General features: G+C 36.4%; 1 protein-coding gene and 1 non-coding gene across 3 annotated transcripts in view; one reads left to right on the forward strand and one right to left on the reverse strand.

Annotated features, from left to right (window-relative positions):
• ARIH1 (ariadne RBR E3 ubiquitin protein ligase 1) overlaps positions 1 to 21,102 on the reverse strand; it is a 118,540-nt gene that overhangs the window by 65,851 nt on the left and 31,587 nt on the right. For both annotated transcript variants that reach the window (XM_060618124.3, XM_081795847.1), the window contains exon 2: positions 3,310 to 3,377. In XM_060618124.3, the coding sequence (XP_060474107.1) occupies positions 3,310 to 3,377 (68 nt within the window). The remainder of the gene's footprint in view (positions 1 to 3,309; positions 3,378 to 21,102) is intronic.
• LOC132670505 (U6 spliceosomal RNA) lies at positions 18,083 to 18,186 on the forward strand. The gene has a single exon (XR_009606743.1). It is a non-coding gene; the product is annotated as a U6 spliceosomal RNA (small nuclear RNA).

Below are 21,102 nucleotides of genomic sequence, written 5' to 3' on the forward strand. Positions count from 1 at the left end.
AGTGTGACTACTGGATCCTATGGTAAGAACATGCTTAGTTTTGTAAGAAACTGCCAAACAGGAAGCAGAGGGGCTATGCCATTTTGCATCCCCACCAGCAATGAGAGTTCTTGTTGCTCCACAACCTCATCAGTATTTAGTAGTGTCAGTGTTGTGGATTTTAGCTATTCTAATAGGTATGCAGTGGTATCTCATTTTAATTGGCAATGCCCTAATGATATATGATGTTGAGTATCTCTTCATATGAGCTTATTTAACATCTATATCCTCCTTACTGTGATGTCTATTCAGATTTTTGCCCATTTCAAACTTTTTTTTTTAATTGTTACTGAGTTTTAAGAGTTCTTTGTATATTTTGGTTAACAGTCTTTATCAGAGGTCTTTCACAAATATTTTCTTCAAGTCTGTGGTTTGCTTCTCATACTCTTGATATGTCCCTTTTAAAAAATCCATTTCAAAAAATATTTTTGTTTTATGTATTTTTGTTCCCTATTTCATTTATGTTGCTTTTATCTCTATCTATGCTGCTCTCTTTTTGTGGTTTTCTAAGTTCCTATTTCAAATGCTTAGTTTGTTTTCTACCTCTTTTTCTCTTATAAAGATACAAAGCCTATAAATTCCCCTGTATCTCTTCAGCCATATCCTCCTATATTTGTACTTTCACTGTGTAGTTATAATCATTTTTGGATAATAATTATTTGAAAGTATGAAAATAAAACGCATATCAATTTTTACTGGAATTCATTATAGCCTAAATTTGACCAATTTGAAAATAATATACTCTGAAATGTACCAAATACCAATACATATTTTAAATCCTCTCTGTTTACTGATGAACAGTCTAGAAGAAAACACATTATTTTAAGAAAAGTTATGTGCCAAGGGAGATATGGGAAACTGAGGAGCCTCAAAACAAGAATAAAGTTATTAAATAAGTTGGATACTGTTGAAATAAACAATTTAAGATGGCTAAATAGCAGAATGGGTACAAAAAGAAAAGCAAGTTAGTGAAATAAATAAAGATAAACCTGAGGAACTTCACACACCAGAGTAGAAAGACAAAGATGACAAGCACAGAAGAAACATTTTGAAAAAAGTTAAACTTCAAACGAAGATCCAGAAATTTCAACATGTGACTAACAGGAATTCCAGAAAGCATCAGGAGAATATAAAAAAGATAATACTAAAGAAATAATAGCCAGGAATTTCCCCAAACCAAAAAAATTAGTTCTCAGACTTAAAGGTCCCAACTGGACATGCTTTCAAAATCTACAAAATTTCAGAATATTAAAAGATTCTCTTAGAGCCCTTAAAAATTTAGCACATATGAAATGATTTAAATGACTAAAGATATATTCTGGAGAGAAAAAGGATAAATTTGGAGAAAATAGTAGGATGCAAGAAACTAATCAGCCAAAACAAACAAACACCAGTTAAATATATGAGAGCAAAATTGCCTGTAAAGGTGGCCACTAGAAAAACTGAAATAAAATGAGTAACTCTGAAACTACGGGGTGGGGACGACTTGATCAAACCAATAAAATAAACAAATAGAAAACAAAATAAATATAAAGCACATCTTACATGGGAGTAATTATATCTAAAAGTGTGTCAGTGCTAATATCAAACGTAGAGTATAATGTGAAACTCATTAAATGAGAAAAAGATACTGGATATTCATTTTAAAACACTATTTAAAGATATTATAAATATCCAATAACATATCTTCAGAATATATAAAAAACTGAAATTACAAAAAGGAACTGAAGAGTTCACACACACACTGCCTACTTTTTAATTCATACTTACCACATGTAAGTACAGTATTTAATTGAAAAATGCTTTCAGCAGTATCAATAGTGTTACAGGAGAAAATTCAGAATGTCTTTGGAGAAATAAGAAACTGTAAGTCTCATTCACTAGAAGATCAGATGTAAATAATGAAAACTCCTTTTCCAAATAGAAGTGTCATAAAATAAGTCAGAAAACAAATGTTTCCAAAGTTAAAAAATACCACTGACTTCAAAAAGGGTAGTCAGACCCAGCAGGACAGTGCAGGCAATCACACTGAGGAGGCATTTTATTCTTCATGAACCCTGGGAAAGCTATATAGCATATGTTGAAGAACATAAGCAATTCTGGAGTCCAATAAACCTGAAGTAGGAGTGCTAACTCCTTGTGTTACAAAACTGAGATAAATATACTAAGCCCTAAACCTTAGTTTTTGTATCAGTTAAGTGGAGATAATAGTTTCTAGCCCCTTAATAAAGCTATAAGAAGGATTAAATGAAATAATGCCTGGCACAAAGGGCTCAATAATTGATAACTATTATTTGTTACCATTAAATTGTAGTTGGGGCACAAGATGTGAGAAAGTGAGTAATGTTCTTATTTATTATCTGTTTTGCAAAATTCAATTTTAAAATCAAATGGGAAATACTTTCCATTTATTTATCATAATATCTGGGTTCTCAATTCCCAACAACTAGTTGTAATTTTTTATTAAAATTAGGATTGTTAATTTTAAACCGAAGAATATGGCTGATAGAATAAATACAAGCTTTCACCCTACCACCTTAACAAGTGCTAATTTACAATCCAAGGAAGAAAAAAAGATTAAGAATGGCATTAATATTGTCCTTCTCTAGTCCCTGCAATTTCCTCCCTTCTAGAACCAGAAACATTTTCAGAGAGAAAATATAAAAAATACTCACTGGAATATAATCTTGCCTGAAACCAGAGAAAGAGTCCAAACAGCTATTTTGATGGTCAGGATACCCTGAGCAACTTCTTCATTTTTACTGAATAAAGGTCATTAATATGCCTAACATAGATATAAAGTTTTATGGACAAGAAATTTTTAATTAATGGAAGATATAAATTATGTTTGAAGGCTGTGTCAAGGGCTTTTTAAAATGTGTTTTCTTTTCTTTTATTATTTTAAATAGGCTCCATACCCAATGTGAGGTTTGAACTCAGGAACCTGAGATCAAGAGCCACAAGCTCCACTGAATGAGCCAGCCAGGTGCCCCCTAAGAGGTTTTTTAAAACTCATTTTTAGTTCTCAGTACTCAAGAGGATGTAATTTAGAAGATACTGAAGGAGAGCCCCCTCACCTCCATAATAAAAGAAGGAACAATGAGCCTAAGTTCCCTAACACTAAGTTTACTGTAAAATTTACACAAGGAATGCAAGAAATTAAAGCACATACTGGTATATAAATCAATTCGTTATCTGCTTCTTATAAATTCAGTTCGACAGGCTTTCTGTGTTATTTGTAAGTACAAAGCTGACAGTATAGTTCCTTACCTTTCCATTAGCTTCTCTTTATCCCAATTGAAGTGGCTAAGGAGTATTCTTGTGATAGTTGCTGGATTCTAAAGAAGGGGGGAAAAAAAGTTATTTTAAGGTAATAGTACTTAAGTGAATTTTTAGGTTGAATTTAAATTTCACCCCACCCAAATTTCCTTTCCTAAGATATTTCTTTGTTCTACAAAGAAAATATAAAATTTAATTGTAATATCAAAGCAATTTAAAAATAGTTTGCCATACTAATTTGTCAGGTTTCTATGGGATTCTAAAGCAGAATTCAAAATAAGCCAAAAAGAAATTGAAAATTTACTGTATTAAATCAAGCACTAATTAAAATTCACTGATTTTTGCAATTAAGATTTAGCAGACTGTCACACTGTTAATTGACAAAATTTCTATTCAATAAAATTTCTAACACCTTGAGTAGAAACCATTTATAAGTCAGAAAGTCCTTCAGAGATATTTAATGAAAAAGACAAAATATCTGTACTGTGTAATAATTTAGAGAATATAATCCAAGGATGCTGTTTCATTTCTGAAAAGAAAGGCTAACACCATGAAATAAACCCAAAATTTACTGTCCTATTGTTTAATGCTGTCATTTATTTTTATTAACATTTATTTCCATTTCTCATGAAACTAGTCAGGTTACTATTTGGGTACAGAATTTTAACTTAAAACTCTAGTTACAATGTCAGAGGTGTAACTCAAACCTCAATCTGTTTGTTTGTAGGTCACAGTACAATTTTATTACATCAAGTAACATTTCAAAAAGAATCTCTGTATAAAATTATTTTGTGTCACCATAGTTAGACCAGAGTTTTAGTTAGCCACTAATTTAATTAAAAAGTAATCTTGTATAAAAATATTGTCATGAAAGAAATCTGTACCAATTATTCTCAACAATACCATTTGTCACAGAGAAATTCACATAACATTCAATACCCTCCAAAAACGCCAAAGATGCAGACATGGTAACTCTCTCATTCACCCACTCTAGGCACATTTTGCTAATCCATTTAGGTACTCCTTGCTTCTTGGGTCCAGACTCCTCCAGAATCCTCCTTTAACACAGCATTTAACAGACTCCACCACTTTACAAGAGTTAATATGGCGGGGGGGGGGGGGGGGGGGAGACCTATTAACTGATCCTATGTTATGTTTGTTTGTACAGAATATGCATTGTTGTGTCCAGCTCTCTCAGAAATGTGATCCAACAATTTATTAACTTCCCCCCCTCCAAAAAAAACCCAACTCAACTCTTGTTTGGAAACAGGTTTCCACAATAGGATTTGCCTACAATTAAAACAGTTATTCATTTAGGTTTAGACATATGAAAAATAAAAGTGGTAATCCTATCAATTGGGAGAATGAAGTCTAGAAGTGCCGATGAGAACTGTGTAACTGTAATTTTGTGGCACCCAATATACTGTATTCTCTGCCACTAGACAGAATGCTTAGAGAAAAATGTTTCAGGAGGTGTTGAGTCTTGACTTGCAAACAGAAAAAAGGGAGAGGGGAACAAATGCCCTCTCTGACTTGATGTTGCAATAGTGTCTTTTCTGTGCTTGAGTTTCAATATCAGAAACTTCTATCCAGAGGTTCCCAAACCTATTACTGATTCATCCAAAATTACTATGGAAAGTTCTGTTAAAACACAGATCCCCGGGTTCCACCTCCATAGTTCTACTTAATAGGTTTGGGGCAGGACAGGACCAAATGTGCTCATGATCCAAGGGACTCAGAAAATTAGACCAGCAGTTCCCTAGGGAAGAAAACATGACAACTTTTCTATTTTTTTAGCTCATCCTTCAAAAATTCCTGTGTAGGTGTGTATGTGTTTGTTTAATAATGTGTGTATTATATTAAAGGTACATGCTCAAAAGTTTTTCCCAAAAGGACAGACTAAAAAAATTCATCTAAACCACAGTGGTGTGATAATGCCAAAATACCTGTATTCTGCGAGGGTCTATGCTATGGGACAGGAAATATTTCACAATACTAACTAATAATTTTTGGTTCACTATTTCAGTGTAGGTGGCTCAGATCATTTATGTGCACTACATATAAGGAAAGGTAATGGGGGAATAACATATAATGTGAATCTACTGTATGTGAGGCCCTGTAGAAGGTACTTTACCTCATTTAATTCTCAAAGCTCTAAGGTAAATATACTTATCTGCCATTTTAAATATGCAAAAACTATGATTAGAATCTTTGGAGATTATAAAAATTACCCAATATTATCCAGTTAAGTGGAATAGTTGTGACTTCTAGCCTAAGACAATCTGAATCTAATATTCTTTCAGTTATTCCATGTAATAGAACCTAAAGGAACATTAAAGATATCATTTACTAGTCATATGTCTATGACTATCTGTGCTGACAGTACAGAGCCCAGAGGCTGCTTCAGATTCTGTGTCTCACTCCCTCTCTGCCCTTCCTCCCTTGCTCACGCTCTGTCTCTGTCTCAAAAATAAACATTTAAAAGTTTTTTTTAAAAATGGGTATATTTAGTCATATAGTTATACATCAGTAATGTTAATTTATTTAAAAACAAAACAGTCTGACTTCTGGTCCTGGCCAAGATGGAATAATAAGCTCACTATAGCATCTCTCTCTCCCCCCCACTGATTACAACTAAAAATTGGACAAAATACTCTTAAAATTAAACAATAGCAAGCAGATTGGGGAGGGAAGTGAAGAACAAATAAGGTGGTGGTGAATATCCTGTTTGTTTTTTAACCTTTACTTCCTGGCTTTGACCCATGGGTGGGCCAAATAGAGAAACTGTATAGCAGGCATGAGCATCTAACACTAAGAGGATTGCATCATTTTCGCTAGAGGGTTATGGCAAAAGGCTACCACTAAGGTAGGGAGAATACTTTTTTTTTTCCTTCTTTTGTTTCTCTAGGTCCTGCCCTGAGGCCTGCTGCAACCATGAGACTCCACTGCTCCAGAATGACAAGAGAAACCTACTGCTCTGAACAGAAGAATAAGGTAGAGGGCCCTGAAAGGGGGGAGGGGGAGTGGAAATCCCTATTCTTTTCTTTTTTCTCTTGCCACTTCATCTCAAGGCACAGGTAAGAAACTAAAAGCTAGAGAACTCCAAGCTTCAGGCTAGAGGAATGAAGGGCCTCTGGGAGTCAACAGTGTAGGGGAAATCACTGAGAAGAGAAAGATGGAGAAGTGATCCTTAAATCTGCAAATGAACCAAGTCCTGGGCTCAATTACAAGCTATGTATATGTGGAACATGGAAATTACAGGAGAGGCTTTTAGAATAGAGCTATGGTGCATTATGGTATATATAACTGCCCAAGTCCTAGATCAACCTAAGTGGGAAAGGGAGGGGCAAACTCAACACAGCAAGGGCTTTGAAAACTGAACAGATAATGGAAAAACTGCCCATATAAACTGAGAAAGAATATGCAGTCATAACCCAATTGGACTTACCCCTTTACTAGAACAAATAAAAAATCCTCAGCTCCCTAAAGGATTTTAACAGGATGCAGAATCTCACAACAAAATATTCAAAATACCCAGGATAGAATCCAAAAGTTAACAGACATAGCAAGAACAACAAAAATGTGACCAATTCTCAAGGGAGAAGACAACTAATAGATGCTAACCCCAAGATGACCCAAATATTTGAAATACCAAAGCCTTTAAATTTTTTTATGTTTATGTATTTATTTAGAAAAAGAGAGCAAGAGCAGGGGAGGGGCACAGAGAGAAGGGGAGAGAGAGAATCCCAAGCAGGTTCCATGTTCCGTACCAAGCCCAATGTGGGGCTCGATCCCATGACCTTGAGATGATGATCGGAGCCGAAATTAAGAGTTGGGTGGTCAACCGAGTGAGCCACCCAGGCACCCCAGAAATACCAAAGACTTTTAAAGCAGCTATTAAAAACATGATCCATTAGGTAAGAATGGACACCTTAAAATGATGAACCAAATTCTTAGGAAAGAAATGTAAGTTATAAAAAAAGAACCAAATGGAAAGTTTAGAACTAAAAAACTAAAGTTTACTGGATAGGCTCAAAAGCAGAAAGGAGATGACAGAGAAATCACTGAAACTGATATATCAGTACGAGTTATAGAAATTTAACAACAGAAAAACTAATTAAAAAAAAAAAAAAAAAAAAAAAAGAATAGTCTCCAGGTACCTGGGAGGCTCAGTTGGCTGAGTGTCCGACTCTTAATTTCAGCTCAGGTTCTGGTCCCAAGGTCATGGGATTGAACCTTGTATGGCGCTTCAGGCTGAGCGTGAAGCATTTTTTAAAAGAACTGTCTCTCAGGGTCCTGTGGGGTAATATCAAAAGTTGTCAGCCTAGAATTCTATATTCAGGGAAAGTCAAGTTCAGGATTGAAGACAAAGATATTCTCAGACAAAAGAAAACTGAGAACTCACTGTCAGGAGACCTGTTCTAAATGAAATGCTAAAGTTCCTCAGGTGCAAGGGAAATGTTACACTGTGTTAACTGGAATTTAAATAAAAACCTGAAAATAAAGTGTTATTATTAAGAAGAGAGGAGGGGAGGGAAGGAAAGAATACCACCTGATCTCAAAACATACTATAAAGCTCCAGTACTGGCAAAAGGATAGACATAACAATCAAAGGAACAGAAGCCAGAAATAGATCCATACAAATATGGCAAAATGAGCTTTTGCAAAGGTGCTAAAACAATTCAAAGGGTCGGGGGATTGGGGGGGAACCTTTTCAAAATAACCAATCCTACACTGATTAAGACATCCTATAGGGGCACGTGGGTGGCTCAGTCAGTTAAGCTTCCAACTTCAGCTCAGCTCATGATCTCACAGTTCACTCAGGCTCTGTGCTGACAGCTCAAAGCCTGGAGCCTGCTTCGGTTTCTGCGTCTCCCTCTCTTTCTCTGCCCCTCCCTCACTCACGCTCTGTCTCTCTCAAAAATAAATAAACATTAAGACATCTATTTCTTTTTAATCAACTGTAACCTATACCTTAAAGACTTTACACAAAATTAATAATGGATCAGACCCAAATGTAAATCATAAGACTATGTAACTTCTAGGCGAAAATCTTTGTGGTCTTGGTTTGGGCAAATAGTTCTTAGATAACAAAAGCACAATCCATAAAAAAAACTGATAAACTGGGGGTGCATGGGTGGCCTGTTAAGTGTCCGACTTTGGGTCAGGTCATGATTACGGCTCGTGGGTTCAAACCCCATGTCAGGCTCTGTGCTGACAGCTCAGAGCCTGGAGCCTGCATCTGATTCTGTCTCCCTCTCTCTCAAAAAGAATAAATAAACAATAGAAAAAATTAAAAAAAGAAAAACTGATAAACTGGAATTCACTAAAATGGAAAGAACACTGTTAATAAAATGGAAAGACAGGCCAGAGGCTAGGTGAAAATATATGCAAATCATATTTAACAAAAAACTTGTATTTAGAACACATATATTTTAAAAATCTCCCGAAACCTAATAAAACAAAAACCCAATTTTAAAAGTAGGTAAAAGATTTGAACACTTTACCAAAGAAAATCTACACAGAGACACGAAAAAGAGTAAGAAAAGATGCTGAACATTATTAGTTATTTGGAACACAGGAATTGAAGCCACAATGTCACCACCATAAGCCTACTAGAATATGTGTGGGGAGAGAAGGAACCTATCAGACAATACAAAGTACTGCAGAGGATGTGGTAGAACTGGAACTTTCATACACTGCTGATGGGAATGCATAATAATACAGCCAACAAGAAAATATTTAACAATTTCTTATAAGGTTAAACACATATTTACTACAACCTCAAAATCTCATTAGGAATTTACCCTGAAACTTATGTTCACCGAAAATCCTATATAAGGAGGTTTACAACACTTCATTAGTACCTGGCAAAAACTGGAAACAGTCCAAATGTTCCACAACTGGGGAATGGATCCAACAAACTGGTATGTCCACAATGGAATAACACTCAGCAATAAAAAGAACTATGGCTATATATATATAACAACATGAAAGAATCTCAAATGCAAATTCTAGGTGAAAGAAGCCATATTCAAGAGGTTACATATTGTATGATTCCACTTATATGACACCGTGGAAAAAGTAAAACTACAGGATTGCATATAAATCCCTGGTTGCCAGGAATTAAGGGTGGGGGAGGGTTTGAACGAACAGGGTAGAAGGAAGGAATTTTTTAGAGGGCCACTATGGAACTGTTCTGTGTGTAGATTGTAGTAGTGGATACACAACTCCAGACACTGGTCAAAATTCATGGAACTGTACACCAAAAGTATAAATTTTATGTAAATTAAAATATAATTTTTAAATATTAAGTGTAAAAGTTTTTAACCTACACTGGAGCACCTATAATGGAGTTGTGGCTGTTTAAGGTACAATACGTGTCGGGGTACCTGGGTGGCTCGGTAGGTAAAAAGTTTGACTCTGAATCTTGGCTCAGATCTTGGATCTTAGGGGTGGGTTGTTAATTCAAGGCCTGTGTCGGGTTCTGTACTGGGTGTGAAGCCTACGTAAAAAAATGAGGCAGGGGTAGGGGGGAAGAATGGGGCACCTAAATGGCTCAGTTAGTTAAAGCATCTGACTCTTGATTTTGGCTCAGGTCATGATCTCAACAGTTCGTGAGATCGAGCCCTACTATCAGTGCAGAGCCTGCTTGGGATTTTCTCTCTTCCTCTGCTTTTTCCCCATTCTCCCTCAAAATAAAATAAACATTTAAAAAGAAAATGGGCAGCCACTCTGGAAAACAGTATGGAGGTTCCTCAAAAAATTAAAACCAAAACTACCCTACGACCCAGCAATTGCACTACTAGGTATTTATCCAAGGGATACAGGTGTGCTGTTTCGAAGGGACACATGCACCCCCATGTTTATAGCAGCACTATCGACAATAGCCAAAGTATGGAAAGAGCCCAAATGTCCCTCGATGGATGAATGGATAAAGAAGATGTATATATATGTATACACACACACACACACACACACACACACACACACACACAATGGAGTATTACTCAGCAATCAGAAAGAATGAAATCTTGCCATTTGCAACTACGTAAATGGAACTGGAGGGTATTATGCTAAGTGAAATTAGTCAGAGAAAGACAAAAATCATGTGACTTCACTCATATGAGGACTTTAAGAGACAGAACAGATGAACATAAGGGAAGGGAAACAAAAATAATATAAAAACGGCGGGGGGTGGGGGACAAAACAGAAGAGACTCATAAATATGGAGAACAAACTGAGGGTTACTGAAGGGGTTGTGGGAGGGGGGATGGGCTAAATGGGTAAGGGGCACTAAGGGATCTACTCCTGAAATCATTGTCGCACTATATGCTAATTTGGATGTAAATTTAAAAAAATAAAAAATAAAACAAGTTAATAAATAAAAAAAAGAAAGTACAAGTGTCAAAAGAACAATGCTGAATAGAACACAGACACGAAATTATTCAGTGCCAGGCACTTTATATACATTATTATTTGATTTAGTCATCACATCGATACTTTATATAAGGTAGGCATTATTCACATTTTACAGATAAGGTTAGAGAGGTTAAGTGACTTGACCCAAGATGAAACAGATTAATAGGATCTGAATATTAGGAAAAATTTATAAAAATGTATGCTTATAGTACCACCCTTAAAAGATTCTGATTTAAATGCTTTAGGCTGGGGACTAATAAAAGGAGAGAAATCACCTATGCATGCTACCAAAATTCTTGATTAGTTGTGTGGAACATCAATTCAAGCTCTTGGTTGAAATAACTCTTCATCCTATTCTTACTGGCGTTCCTTTTTTTTTTTTTTTTTTTTTTAAAGATATAAACAAAGCAAGAAAAGACCTAACACAATCTGAAATCTCATATATTCTCTAGCTGTAAACTCTAAAACAATGGTCCCTCATTTGGGCTATGTATTAAAATCTCCCTAGGAACTCTAAAAATATCAATACTTAAACTTCACCAGAGCAATTCTGATTCAATTATCTGGAGTGGACATGGGTATGTGAATTTCTTACTCAAATTTTTTTTACCTAAAATTCCCCAGATGATAGTAATATGCAGACAGAATTAGGAACTACTGCTCTAAATAGTTTCCAACTGTGAGAGCTCTGAAAGAGTATACATTTAGAACTCTAATATGAACACAGAAGTGTAATACTGTAGTAATTTGAAGAAAATTACATTCTAAGGTGATAGCAAGTGTTTGCTTTGAAAGTATCTACAAAGTTCTGCTTTTGCACTTTTTTAAACTTTATTTATTTTTTGAGAGAGAGAAAGCATGCAAAATCAGGGGAGGGGCAGACAGAGAGAGGGAGAGAAAGAATTTCAAGTAGGCTCCGTGCCATCAGTGCAGAGCCTGACTCGGAGCTCAATCTCACGGATCTGTGAGATCATGACCTGAGCCAAAATCAAGAGTGGGACGCTTACAGGACTGAGCCACCCAGGCACCCCCGGCTTTTGCCCTGAAAAGTAAATCTGAACATGCCAACTGTCCCAGCTGAGGCCTTAATATCAATGCACTATCATCCTCCATTCTTTGATCAAGTGGTTCTCAATGTGGGTAGCATTTTAGAATCATCTGAGGAACTTTCAAATACCTGTATTGGGCCACACCCCACAACAAATACATCATCGGACGAGTGTAAGGAAAAGAACCCGTGCATTACCATTTTTTGAAAGCTCATTGGCAATTCCATTACACAGCCAAGATGAAGAACCACAATTCTAGTTGTACACATGAATGCAGAGCCTACATTTAAAAGAATGTGACAGATCTCCTAGTAGACTCAATCAAGTTACTGAGTAACATTCCAATGATTAGTATTGTGGGGAGGCAACTATTTTTTGACATTAGACGTTTGACTTCGGCTCAGGTCATGATCTTGCAGTTTGTGAGTTCGAGCCCCACATCGGGCTCTGTGCTGACAGCTCAGAGCCTGGAGCCTGCTTTGGATCCTTTGTCTCCTTCTCTCTCTGCCCCTCCCCCACTTGTGCTCCATCTCTGTCTCAAAAATAAATAAATGTAATCAAAAAAAATTTTTTTAAAAAGGGAAAGCTCAATATTAAATGAATGGGTTTTATAATATAATAGTCTAGGATGAAGCAGCAAGAAGACACTTTTTCAGCCCAATTAACATACACAGAAAGGCCTCAAAGTATAGCTTTTCATCTATCTCATAATTTGATCTGAAATGAAATTAAACAGGTTATACACTCCATCTCAAAACTCAGTTTGACAATTTTCCTACAAAAGAATGGGCTCATAAAAAAGAATGAAATCTTGCTGTTTTCAACAACATGGATGGATCTAGAGAGTACCATCCTAAGTGAAATTAAGTCCGTCAGAGAAAGACAAATATCATATGATTTCACTCATATGTGGAATTTAAGAAACAAAACAAATGAGCAAAGGGGAAAAAAAAGACAGGCAAACCAAAAACAAACTCTTAACTAGAGGGAACTAATGGTTGCCAAAGGGAAGGTGGGAGGGAGATGGGTAAATAGGTGTTAGAGATGAAGGAGTGCACTTGTGATGAGCACCAGGTGTTGTATGAAAGTGCTGAATCACTATCTTGTACACCTGAAACTGTATGTTAACATTGTATGTTAACTGAAATTTAAATAAAAACTTCTTTTAAAAAGGCCTTGTTTTTATAGTATGTTTCCATGTAGCTTAATCTACATGCTCCTTAAGAGAGCTGCTGCTGATTCAAATTTTATAGACTATTGCTTCGTAATGCCTTACTTAATATTAGGAACCCAAAAGCCATAAAATATAAAAAGTTCTACATAGAAATATTTGCAACACCTAAAGTAAACAGTAAATAAGCAAACACACAAGTCCATAAAAAGACAATCCAACACAAATGGATGGTTTATGAATTCTAAGAATACAATTAGCTGAAAAACAAGAAAATATTCAACCTCCTTAATACAGTGGTTTGTTTTTTTTAATGTTTTATTTATTTTTAAGACAGGGAGAGACAAAGCATGAACAGGGGAGCGTAAGAGAGAGGGAGACACAGAATCTGAAACAGGCTCAAGGCTCTGAGCTGTCAGCACAGAGCCCGACGCGGGGCTCGAACTCATGGACTGCGAGATCATGACCTGAGCCGAAGTCGGCCGCTTAACCGACTGAGCCACCCAGGCGCCCCTTTAATACAGTGTTTTTAATTTACCACAACGGCTAAAATCTTAAAAATTTATAATATGCAGGGACAGAGGAGGGGAAATGTCCCATGTTAGCGAAATGGCAACTTTGGTAAAATTTTTGTGAGAATAGTTCGGCAGAACTCAACAAAATTTAAAACACACATGACCATAGAGCGCCTGGGTGGCTCAGTCAGTTGGGCATCTGACTTCAGCTCAGGTCATGATCTCGCGGTCCGTGAGTTTGAGCCCCACATCAGGCTCTGTGCTGACAGCTGGGAGCCTGGAGCCTGCTTCGGATTCTGTGTCTCCCTCTCTCTCTGTTCTCCCCTGCTTGTGCTCTGTTACTCTGTCTCTCAAAAATAAATAAAGATTAAAGAAACCAATTTTTAAATGCAAATGACCTAAGATAGGATCTAGAGATTCCACTTCCAGGAACCTACTCTGCAGAAATATGTAAGTGTAGAAGGGGAAGGAGAAGAAATTTTACATGCACATTATTTGGAAAAGCAATAAGGCAAAGATAACCTACATTCTTCCAAGGGGGGGCGGAATGCCTATAAATTATGCCATATCCATACTTAGAACATTATGCAGCAATTAATAAACAAAAAGAAAATAGGTCTGTACGCATGCACAAGGAAGCATATCCATGACACATCACTAAGTGAAAAAGAAAAAGCAAGTTACTGAGCAATGTATAATATTTTTGAGTTTAAAAAAAGGTAAAGTTCTATGATATATTCAATACATAATAAAATGTTTAAAAGGATTTATATTAAAGTTGCTCTGAAAAAGAAAAAAATAAATAAAGCACCTCTGGAGAGTTACCACCCTTGAGGGAGGCGCTTATTTGGGAATGAGGTGAAAATGTGTTTTTTTCTGTACTGTATTACTTTTGTAACAATCAACTATAAACAGTATAAGTCTTGCTTCTCAAACTGTAGTTCACAAAATCAATCACCTGAGAATCTGTTAGAAATTCAGAATCCTAAGTCTCAATCCACATCTACTGAATCATTTCAACCAGACTCTCAAAGGTTCCTCTCACAGGTTCCTGAAGTGATATATATGCATAGTGAAGTTTGACAAGCACTGATACAAGCTACAGGAAGTTCTGAGAGTTCGTTATACTATCTTAAAAGGTTTCATTTCCATTTCTCCTTAATTTTAATTAAATACTTGATTTCTTTTTAAGAAATTATCATGTAAAGGTGGTTGAGCATCTGACTTCAGCTCAGGTCATGACTTCATGGTTCGTGAGTTCGAGTCCCGCATCAGGCCCACTGCTGTCAGCAGGGTCTCCTTAAGATCCCCTGTCACCCTGTCTGCCCCTCCCCCACTCATGCTTGCTCTCAAAAATGAATAAACATTTTGAAAAAAAGAAATTATTATATGCAATTCAGGTATAATTTTTCTTCTCTTAAAAGATATAGAAGTATGTTGAGAGCTTTATACTAAGAATCACTAAAAAGCTGCAATATAATTAATGCTTAATAAATGACATTCAACAGAATAAATTATTTATGTATCCAAAGTTCACACAGTACCATATACAAAATGGAAGAGTAGTATCTGTCACCAAAAGATGCTCTGGATTTTGATTATTCAGGATTTGATGAAGGGTATAAAAACCACTAAATAGATATTCTGAGCAAAGGGGGAATTAATAAAGGAATTGAGTGCTTGATTTGTAGATGGACTGGAGGAGTGGGCAGTACAAGAACGACACCAGAATACTATACAACTGAGTCACAAGGAGCTCTTCCTGCACAAGCCACCAATGGAACCACTAAATTCAAGAATGGGAGATGATCCAAGGATTAGAAAGCTAGAATCAGGAAGTCATCATTACCACTGCCACGACTGACTCTAGATACCCAAGAAGCCAGGTGATGTACAAAGCAAAACAGAGTCTATCTGCTGCCTTTGCCACAAATGCCTCTGGATAATGCAGAGGAATGGCCAATGCAATGCTACATTTCTGCTACTGCAAAAAAAAATCTCATATCCTTACAACTGCAGGAAAAAAAAAAAAAAAAAGGAAAGAGGAACAGCAGAAAAAAGAAATAGTTTTTGGCTTTCTAGCCCAACAGAGCACAAAAAGGTACTTCACAGAATTGAGGAAGACCATCACAGAATTCCCAAATGGCTTAAAAGCTGTATGCATTTAAAACAAATGTACAACTGGGGCGCCTGGGTGGCTCAGTCGGTTAAGTGTCCGACTTCACCTCAGGTCACGATCTCGCAGTCTGTGAGTTCGAGCCCCGCGTCGGGCTCTGGGCTGATGGCTCAGAGCCTGGAGCCTGTTTTCGATTCTGTGTCTCCCTCTCTCTCTGCCCCTCCCCTGTTCATGCTCTGTCTCTCTCTGTCCCAAAAATAAATAAACGTTAAAAAAAAATTTTTTTTTTAAAAATAAATAAAACAAATGTACAACTAAACAACACTAATCCTCAAAGTTTCCAGTTTCGAATATTTACTTTTAAGCTACCCTCCAAGAAGGAAGGTAAAAGACAAGAGTAAAATGTTGAAGGTCATGCTGTTAGGAGACTTTCCCATTGAAGACGCTGCTTGGAGATTACTTCAGCAAAAAGTTCACAATTTCACTCACTACCCTTGGACGTTAATTAAAATAAAAATTTAACACTGACAAGTTTTGACCAACTACATAGAATTCTGTAGATCCATGACACTTAACTTGAAATTGTGCTGAGGTATGCATTTGAACTCCACATGTAATCCTGTTGTACCCAAACTTGCTAATGAATACATTTAGCCAACTACCAACAATAACATCTCAAATTTGGCTTTGCTGTTCTTCACCTGCCCTTGTACATGCATATTATGAAGGCAATTACTTCCTTCTATGTCATCTTAAATTTGGAGAGCCAAGACTTCACCTCTAGAGAATGTCAAGAGTTTAATCAAAATTTAGTAAAAGAAATGTTTCTATTAATAGAAGAGAGGATACTATCACTGTGTGTATCATTTGATTTATTCTGTATTCAACCGCAAACCCAAGTGGGGCATGTGATGGAAGGGATATATCTTATGTAAACAGTATAAACAATGTTAGGTAAAACTTGTATTTTACATCAGAAAAACAAACTGAAGGCTTTACATAGCACTATATGCTTTTAGCATCTAGTTGATGAACAGCCAAGTCACTTCCAACAAATATAACCCTAGTTTTAAACGTTTACCATTACATGAAACCCCATTCAAGGCAAGATTTTCTTGGGCCTCAGTCTCCTAACTGAAGGGGAAAAAATGCCCATACTCTTTGAGAGGAAGAAAAATTCCTACAGATAAAAGGGTAAGAATTTAAAGGAAAGTCCAAGAACCAGGTAACTCCCAATTCCAAACTACCCTGGCATAACAGCTAATTTAAACCACAAATGAAAATTCTATATAGTCCACTTTATGTTACTTGACTATTTTTGCAGTAATTCAGAATTGTTAGAGAATTATTTAAGAATCCTCTTAGTTATCTATTCACACGTTCACCTCTGGGTTCCAATTGTCAAGCCCAAAGTATTAGCATTCTATACATAGCTACTGTGGCACCACTGAAAATGTTCCACAAACACACAACCAAAACGTTTTGAGTGACTTCAATGTACCGCACTTAACACAACCACTAGCCATCTCCAAACTACCTGAAGATGACATACAAAATTGAATTCGTTCTGTTAAGTGAACTGAATATTGTTAAGAAGTGTTGTATATAGTTTTCTCTTCCTTTGGAGGCACTTCAAAAAAAAAAAAAAAAAAGATACACATTCCCAACTACTTCTTAAGAACAAATTTTAACAGTACATAATTTGAACTAGTACTTCCTCCTTTCTTATCATAGCAACTCAAAATACCTACTGATAAGTGGTAGGATTCTGACTAACAATTCACAATTTCTTTTTTTTTTTTTAATTTTTTTTTTTTTAACGTTTATTTATTTTTGAGACAGAGAGAGACACAGCATGAACGGGAGAGGGGCAGAGAGAGAGGGAGACACAGAATCGGAAGCAGGCTCCAGGCTCTGAGCCATCAGCCCAGAGCCTGACGCGGGGCTCGAACCCACAGACCGCGAGATGGTGACCTGAGCTGAAGTCGGACGCTTAACCGACTGAGCCACCCAGGCGCCCCACAATTCACAATTTCTTAATGACACTCCATGTATGTATAGATGGCATACAAAAATTTGTACAATATAAACACAAGTGAGATTCTCTGAAACCCATAGTGCTTATTTAAAAAGTATGGGGGTTTTAACTTTTATCTCAGAAAGATCTTACTTAAAAAAAGCCACTGTAAATTTCTTTAAAGCTCAAGAAGTAGCCATAAATTCAAATGATCTTGAAATAGACACATACATACTCTTGTATCATTTAAAGAACGTTTTATAACCAAGCTATAACAGGCCATGTACATCTGCAGTACATTTTCTTGCCAATTATTCTCAAAACACACAGGCTCAATGATTAACAATCATGACAAAAGGAACACATGGCATATACAACCGGAATCATCCTCTTTTCGTGAAGCTTATAATGAATACCTAGCCTAAGAACACTTCTACATATACTCGCTGAAAGGATTTTAGAGAATAAAGATCAGTGCTCACTGTGGCAGCACATATGTTAAAACTAAAACAATACAGAAATTAGCACGGCCCCTGTGCAAGGATGCCATGCAAATTCAGGAAGTGTTCCACATTTTTGTGTCAAAGAGTTGGGAGATCAATTAAGGAAGAATTTTCCTGATTGATTAAAAATAACTTGGTTATGCTCACCTACTCCTGCTAGAAGTTTACCCAGTATATTAACATAGTGCACAATAAAAACAAAAAAGCCAAATAAGTAATTAAATAATGACAGTATCACTAAATGTGGATCTTTAATAATGGGGTTGAACTGAATCACTGTTTAAGCATTTTTTAAATTTAGTGTATGTGCATAGTTTTAAAAGTTAATTATAACCTCAAGGTTTAACAATCCTCTCTGCCACATCTCAGTCAATACTGATTTCCAATCCTTTGAGGCAAGTATTTTAAATTCTTTTCACTGTTCCTTCTAGTACTTTTATCCCAAATAATATGCTTTCTCAGATAGTTACTATCTTTCTATTTTAGATACCATCTATCACAATGTTCATTGATGATGATTTTGCACTCTTACATGCACCTTCCCTCCAGTCTTTCTTGTGTAGTTTTATCATCATTTTTATTTAAGCCACTATCCATTGTTTGTAACAATCACCTAACAGGAATTCCAGAAAGAGAGGAGAGGGAAGAAAATTACCAAAGCAGTATTATAAGTTCATTTCTCAAAGCTTTAAAAGGACGCAAATCTGAGGGTGCCTGAGTGGCTTGGTCAGTTAAGTGTCCAGCTCTTGATTTCGGCTCAGGTCATGATCTCATGTTGGTGAATTCGGGCAACTAGCCCATTTGGGATTCTCTCTCTGCCTCTCTCTGCCCCTCCTCCCACCCATGTGCATGCATTCTCTCTCAAAAAAAGTAAATAAACATTAAAATAAAGGACACAAATCTTCCAGTTAAAAGGGTCCACTAAGGCCCAACACAATGAAGAGACTTGAAACAACCAAGAATTAAGAGAAAAGGCTGAAACTTAAAAAAAAAAAAAAAAAAGTCATCAAGAAACGAGAACCAGACTGGTATTGGACTTATTAGCAACAGTAAGTGCAGAAGGCAGTTATCTTTCGTCAACATTCAATCCAGACTTTTCCAGCTAGCCCATCTAGCAACCAAATTTGAAGACAAATTAAAGATACTATCAGGGCCACAATGAGTAACATCATAAAGTTACATGGGAGTTAAATTAAGGATGTAGCCCAGCAAAATTAGATTAAATCAAGAAAAGACACAAGTCTAAGAAAAAGGGTCCAATTCAAGAGTTAGTGGGAAGAGTTAGTGATTACAACAGCAGGATGGAGGGCTCCAGAAGTGTAAATACAATCCAAAGGACCTTGATATCAGAAGCATTGTTCTCGGGAAGGTCCAGAGTATTTGGCATTAAGCCTGTTTTAAAAAAAAAAAAAAAGCATAATAATCGTAATACACTATTTGGGCTGTCATAAAAACAAACACTGTTCAATAGTGTCATTTTTTTTAAATTTTGAGAGAGAGCAAGAGCAGGGGGGAGGGGCAGAGAGAGACAAAATCCCAAGCAGGCTCTGCACTGACAGCGCAAGGCTCAATCTCATGACCCTGGGATCATGGTCTGAATGGAAACCAAGAGTGGGACCCAACTGAGCCACCCAGGCACCCCTCATCACGAGTTCTTAATATACGATTGTTACCTTGGCTCTTTTCTCCAACTTGTGATTTTAAAAAAGTCATTTTGTTTTGTAATCATAGTCAAGTCTTAATTTGCTCATAGCTTGATTTTTTTTTTCCTTGAAGTGACACTTGATGGGGCGCTTGGGTGGCTCAGTCAGTTAAGCGTCCAACTCTTGGTTTTGGCTTAGGTCATTATCCCAGGGTCGGGGGATTGAGCCCTGCATCAGGCTCTGTCTGCACTGACAGCATGAAGCCTGCTTGGGATTCTCTCTCTGCCTATCCCTCACTTGCACTCTCTCTCAAAATAAATAAACATTAAATTAAAAGACAGTTCAGAGAAATGTTAAATTAAAACCAATAATATTTTATCAGACTAATGAAAAATTTAAAGATTCTTAATATACTGTGTCAGCAAAAGAGCAAAGAAAATGACAGTTCACACACTACTGGCTAAAAGATAAACTCAATAACCTTTGAAAACATTCCATCTTATTTATAAGAACTATGAATGTCTATACCCAAAGTCCAACAAACCCACTTTGGAGGTTAGGTTAGGTTAGGTCAAGAAAGTAAAAGGAAGGGAATGATAGGAAGAAGACACACAATACGAGTGAACAAAATGCCCAACAATAAGAAAAAAGATAAACTGATATGTCCCTATTAGAAAATACTGTACAATTTTTAAATCCACAGTAATACTGAAGGAAAAAATAGCAACTTGCAGAATAAACTAAACTGGAGCAGGAAGCAGGAAAGAGCACCAATATAACATTATTTTTCTTCTAAAATAAAATACATTTCAACTTTGGATTCATGTTTATTGACATAAGAACACTATTTAAATTTTTTTTAATGTTTTTCTTTTTTTCTTCTTATTTTTTTGAGAGCGAGCGAGAGAGAGTGTGAGCAGGGAAGGGGCAGAGAGAGAGGTAGACACAGAATTCGAAGCAGGCTCCAGGCTCTGAGCTGTCAGCACAGAGCCCAATGCAGGGCTTGAACTCATGAACTGCAAGATCATGACCTGAGCCGAAGTCAGAGCCCAAAACGCTATTAAAAAAAAAAAAAAAAAAAAAAAAATCAAATCTTAGCAATGATCTAGATCCAGTTAAACAGTTCCCATCTTCACACCCTTACTAACAATCCCTTTCAAAGAAGACATTAATAACCAACATGCATCTTAAAAGGGGAAAAGCAATCCCTATCAAAATAACACCAGCATTCTTCACAGAGCTAGAGCAAACAATCCTAAAATTTGTATGGAACCAGAAAAGACCCCGAATAGCCAAAGCAATCTTGAAAAAAAAAAACCGAAGCTGAAGGCATCACAATCCCAGACTT

Source organism: Panthera onca, chromosome B3 (genome assembly GCF_046562875.1).
Source record: "Panthera onca isolate mPanOnc1 chromosome B3, mPanOnc1 haplotype 2, whole genome shotgun sequence".
NCBI classification, from domain to species: Eukaryota; Metazoa; Chordata; class Mammalia; order Carnivora; family Felidae; genus Panthera; species Panthera onca.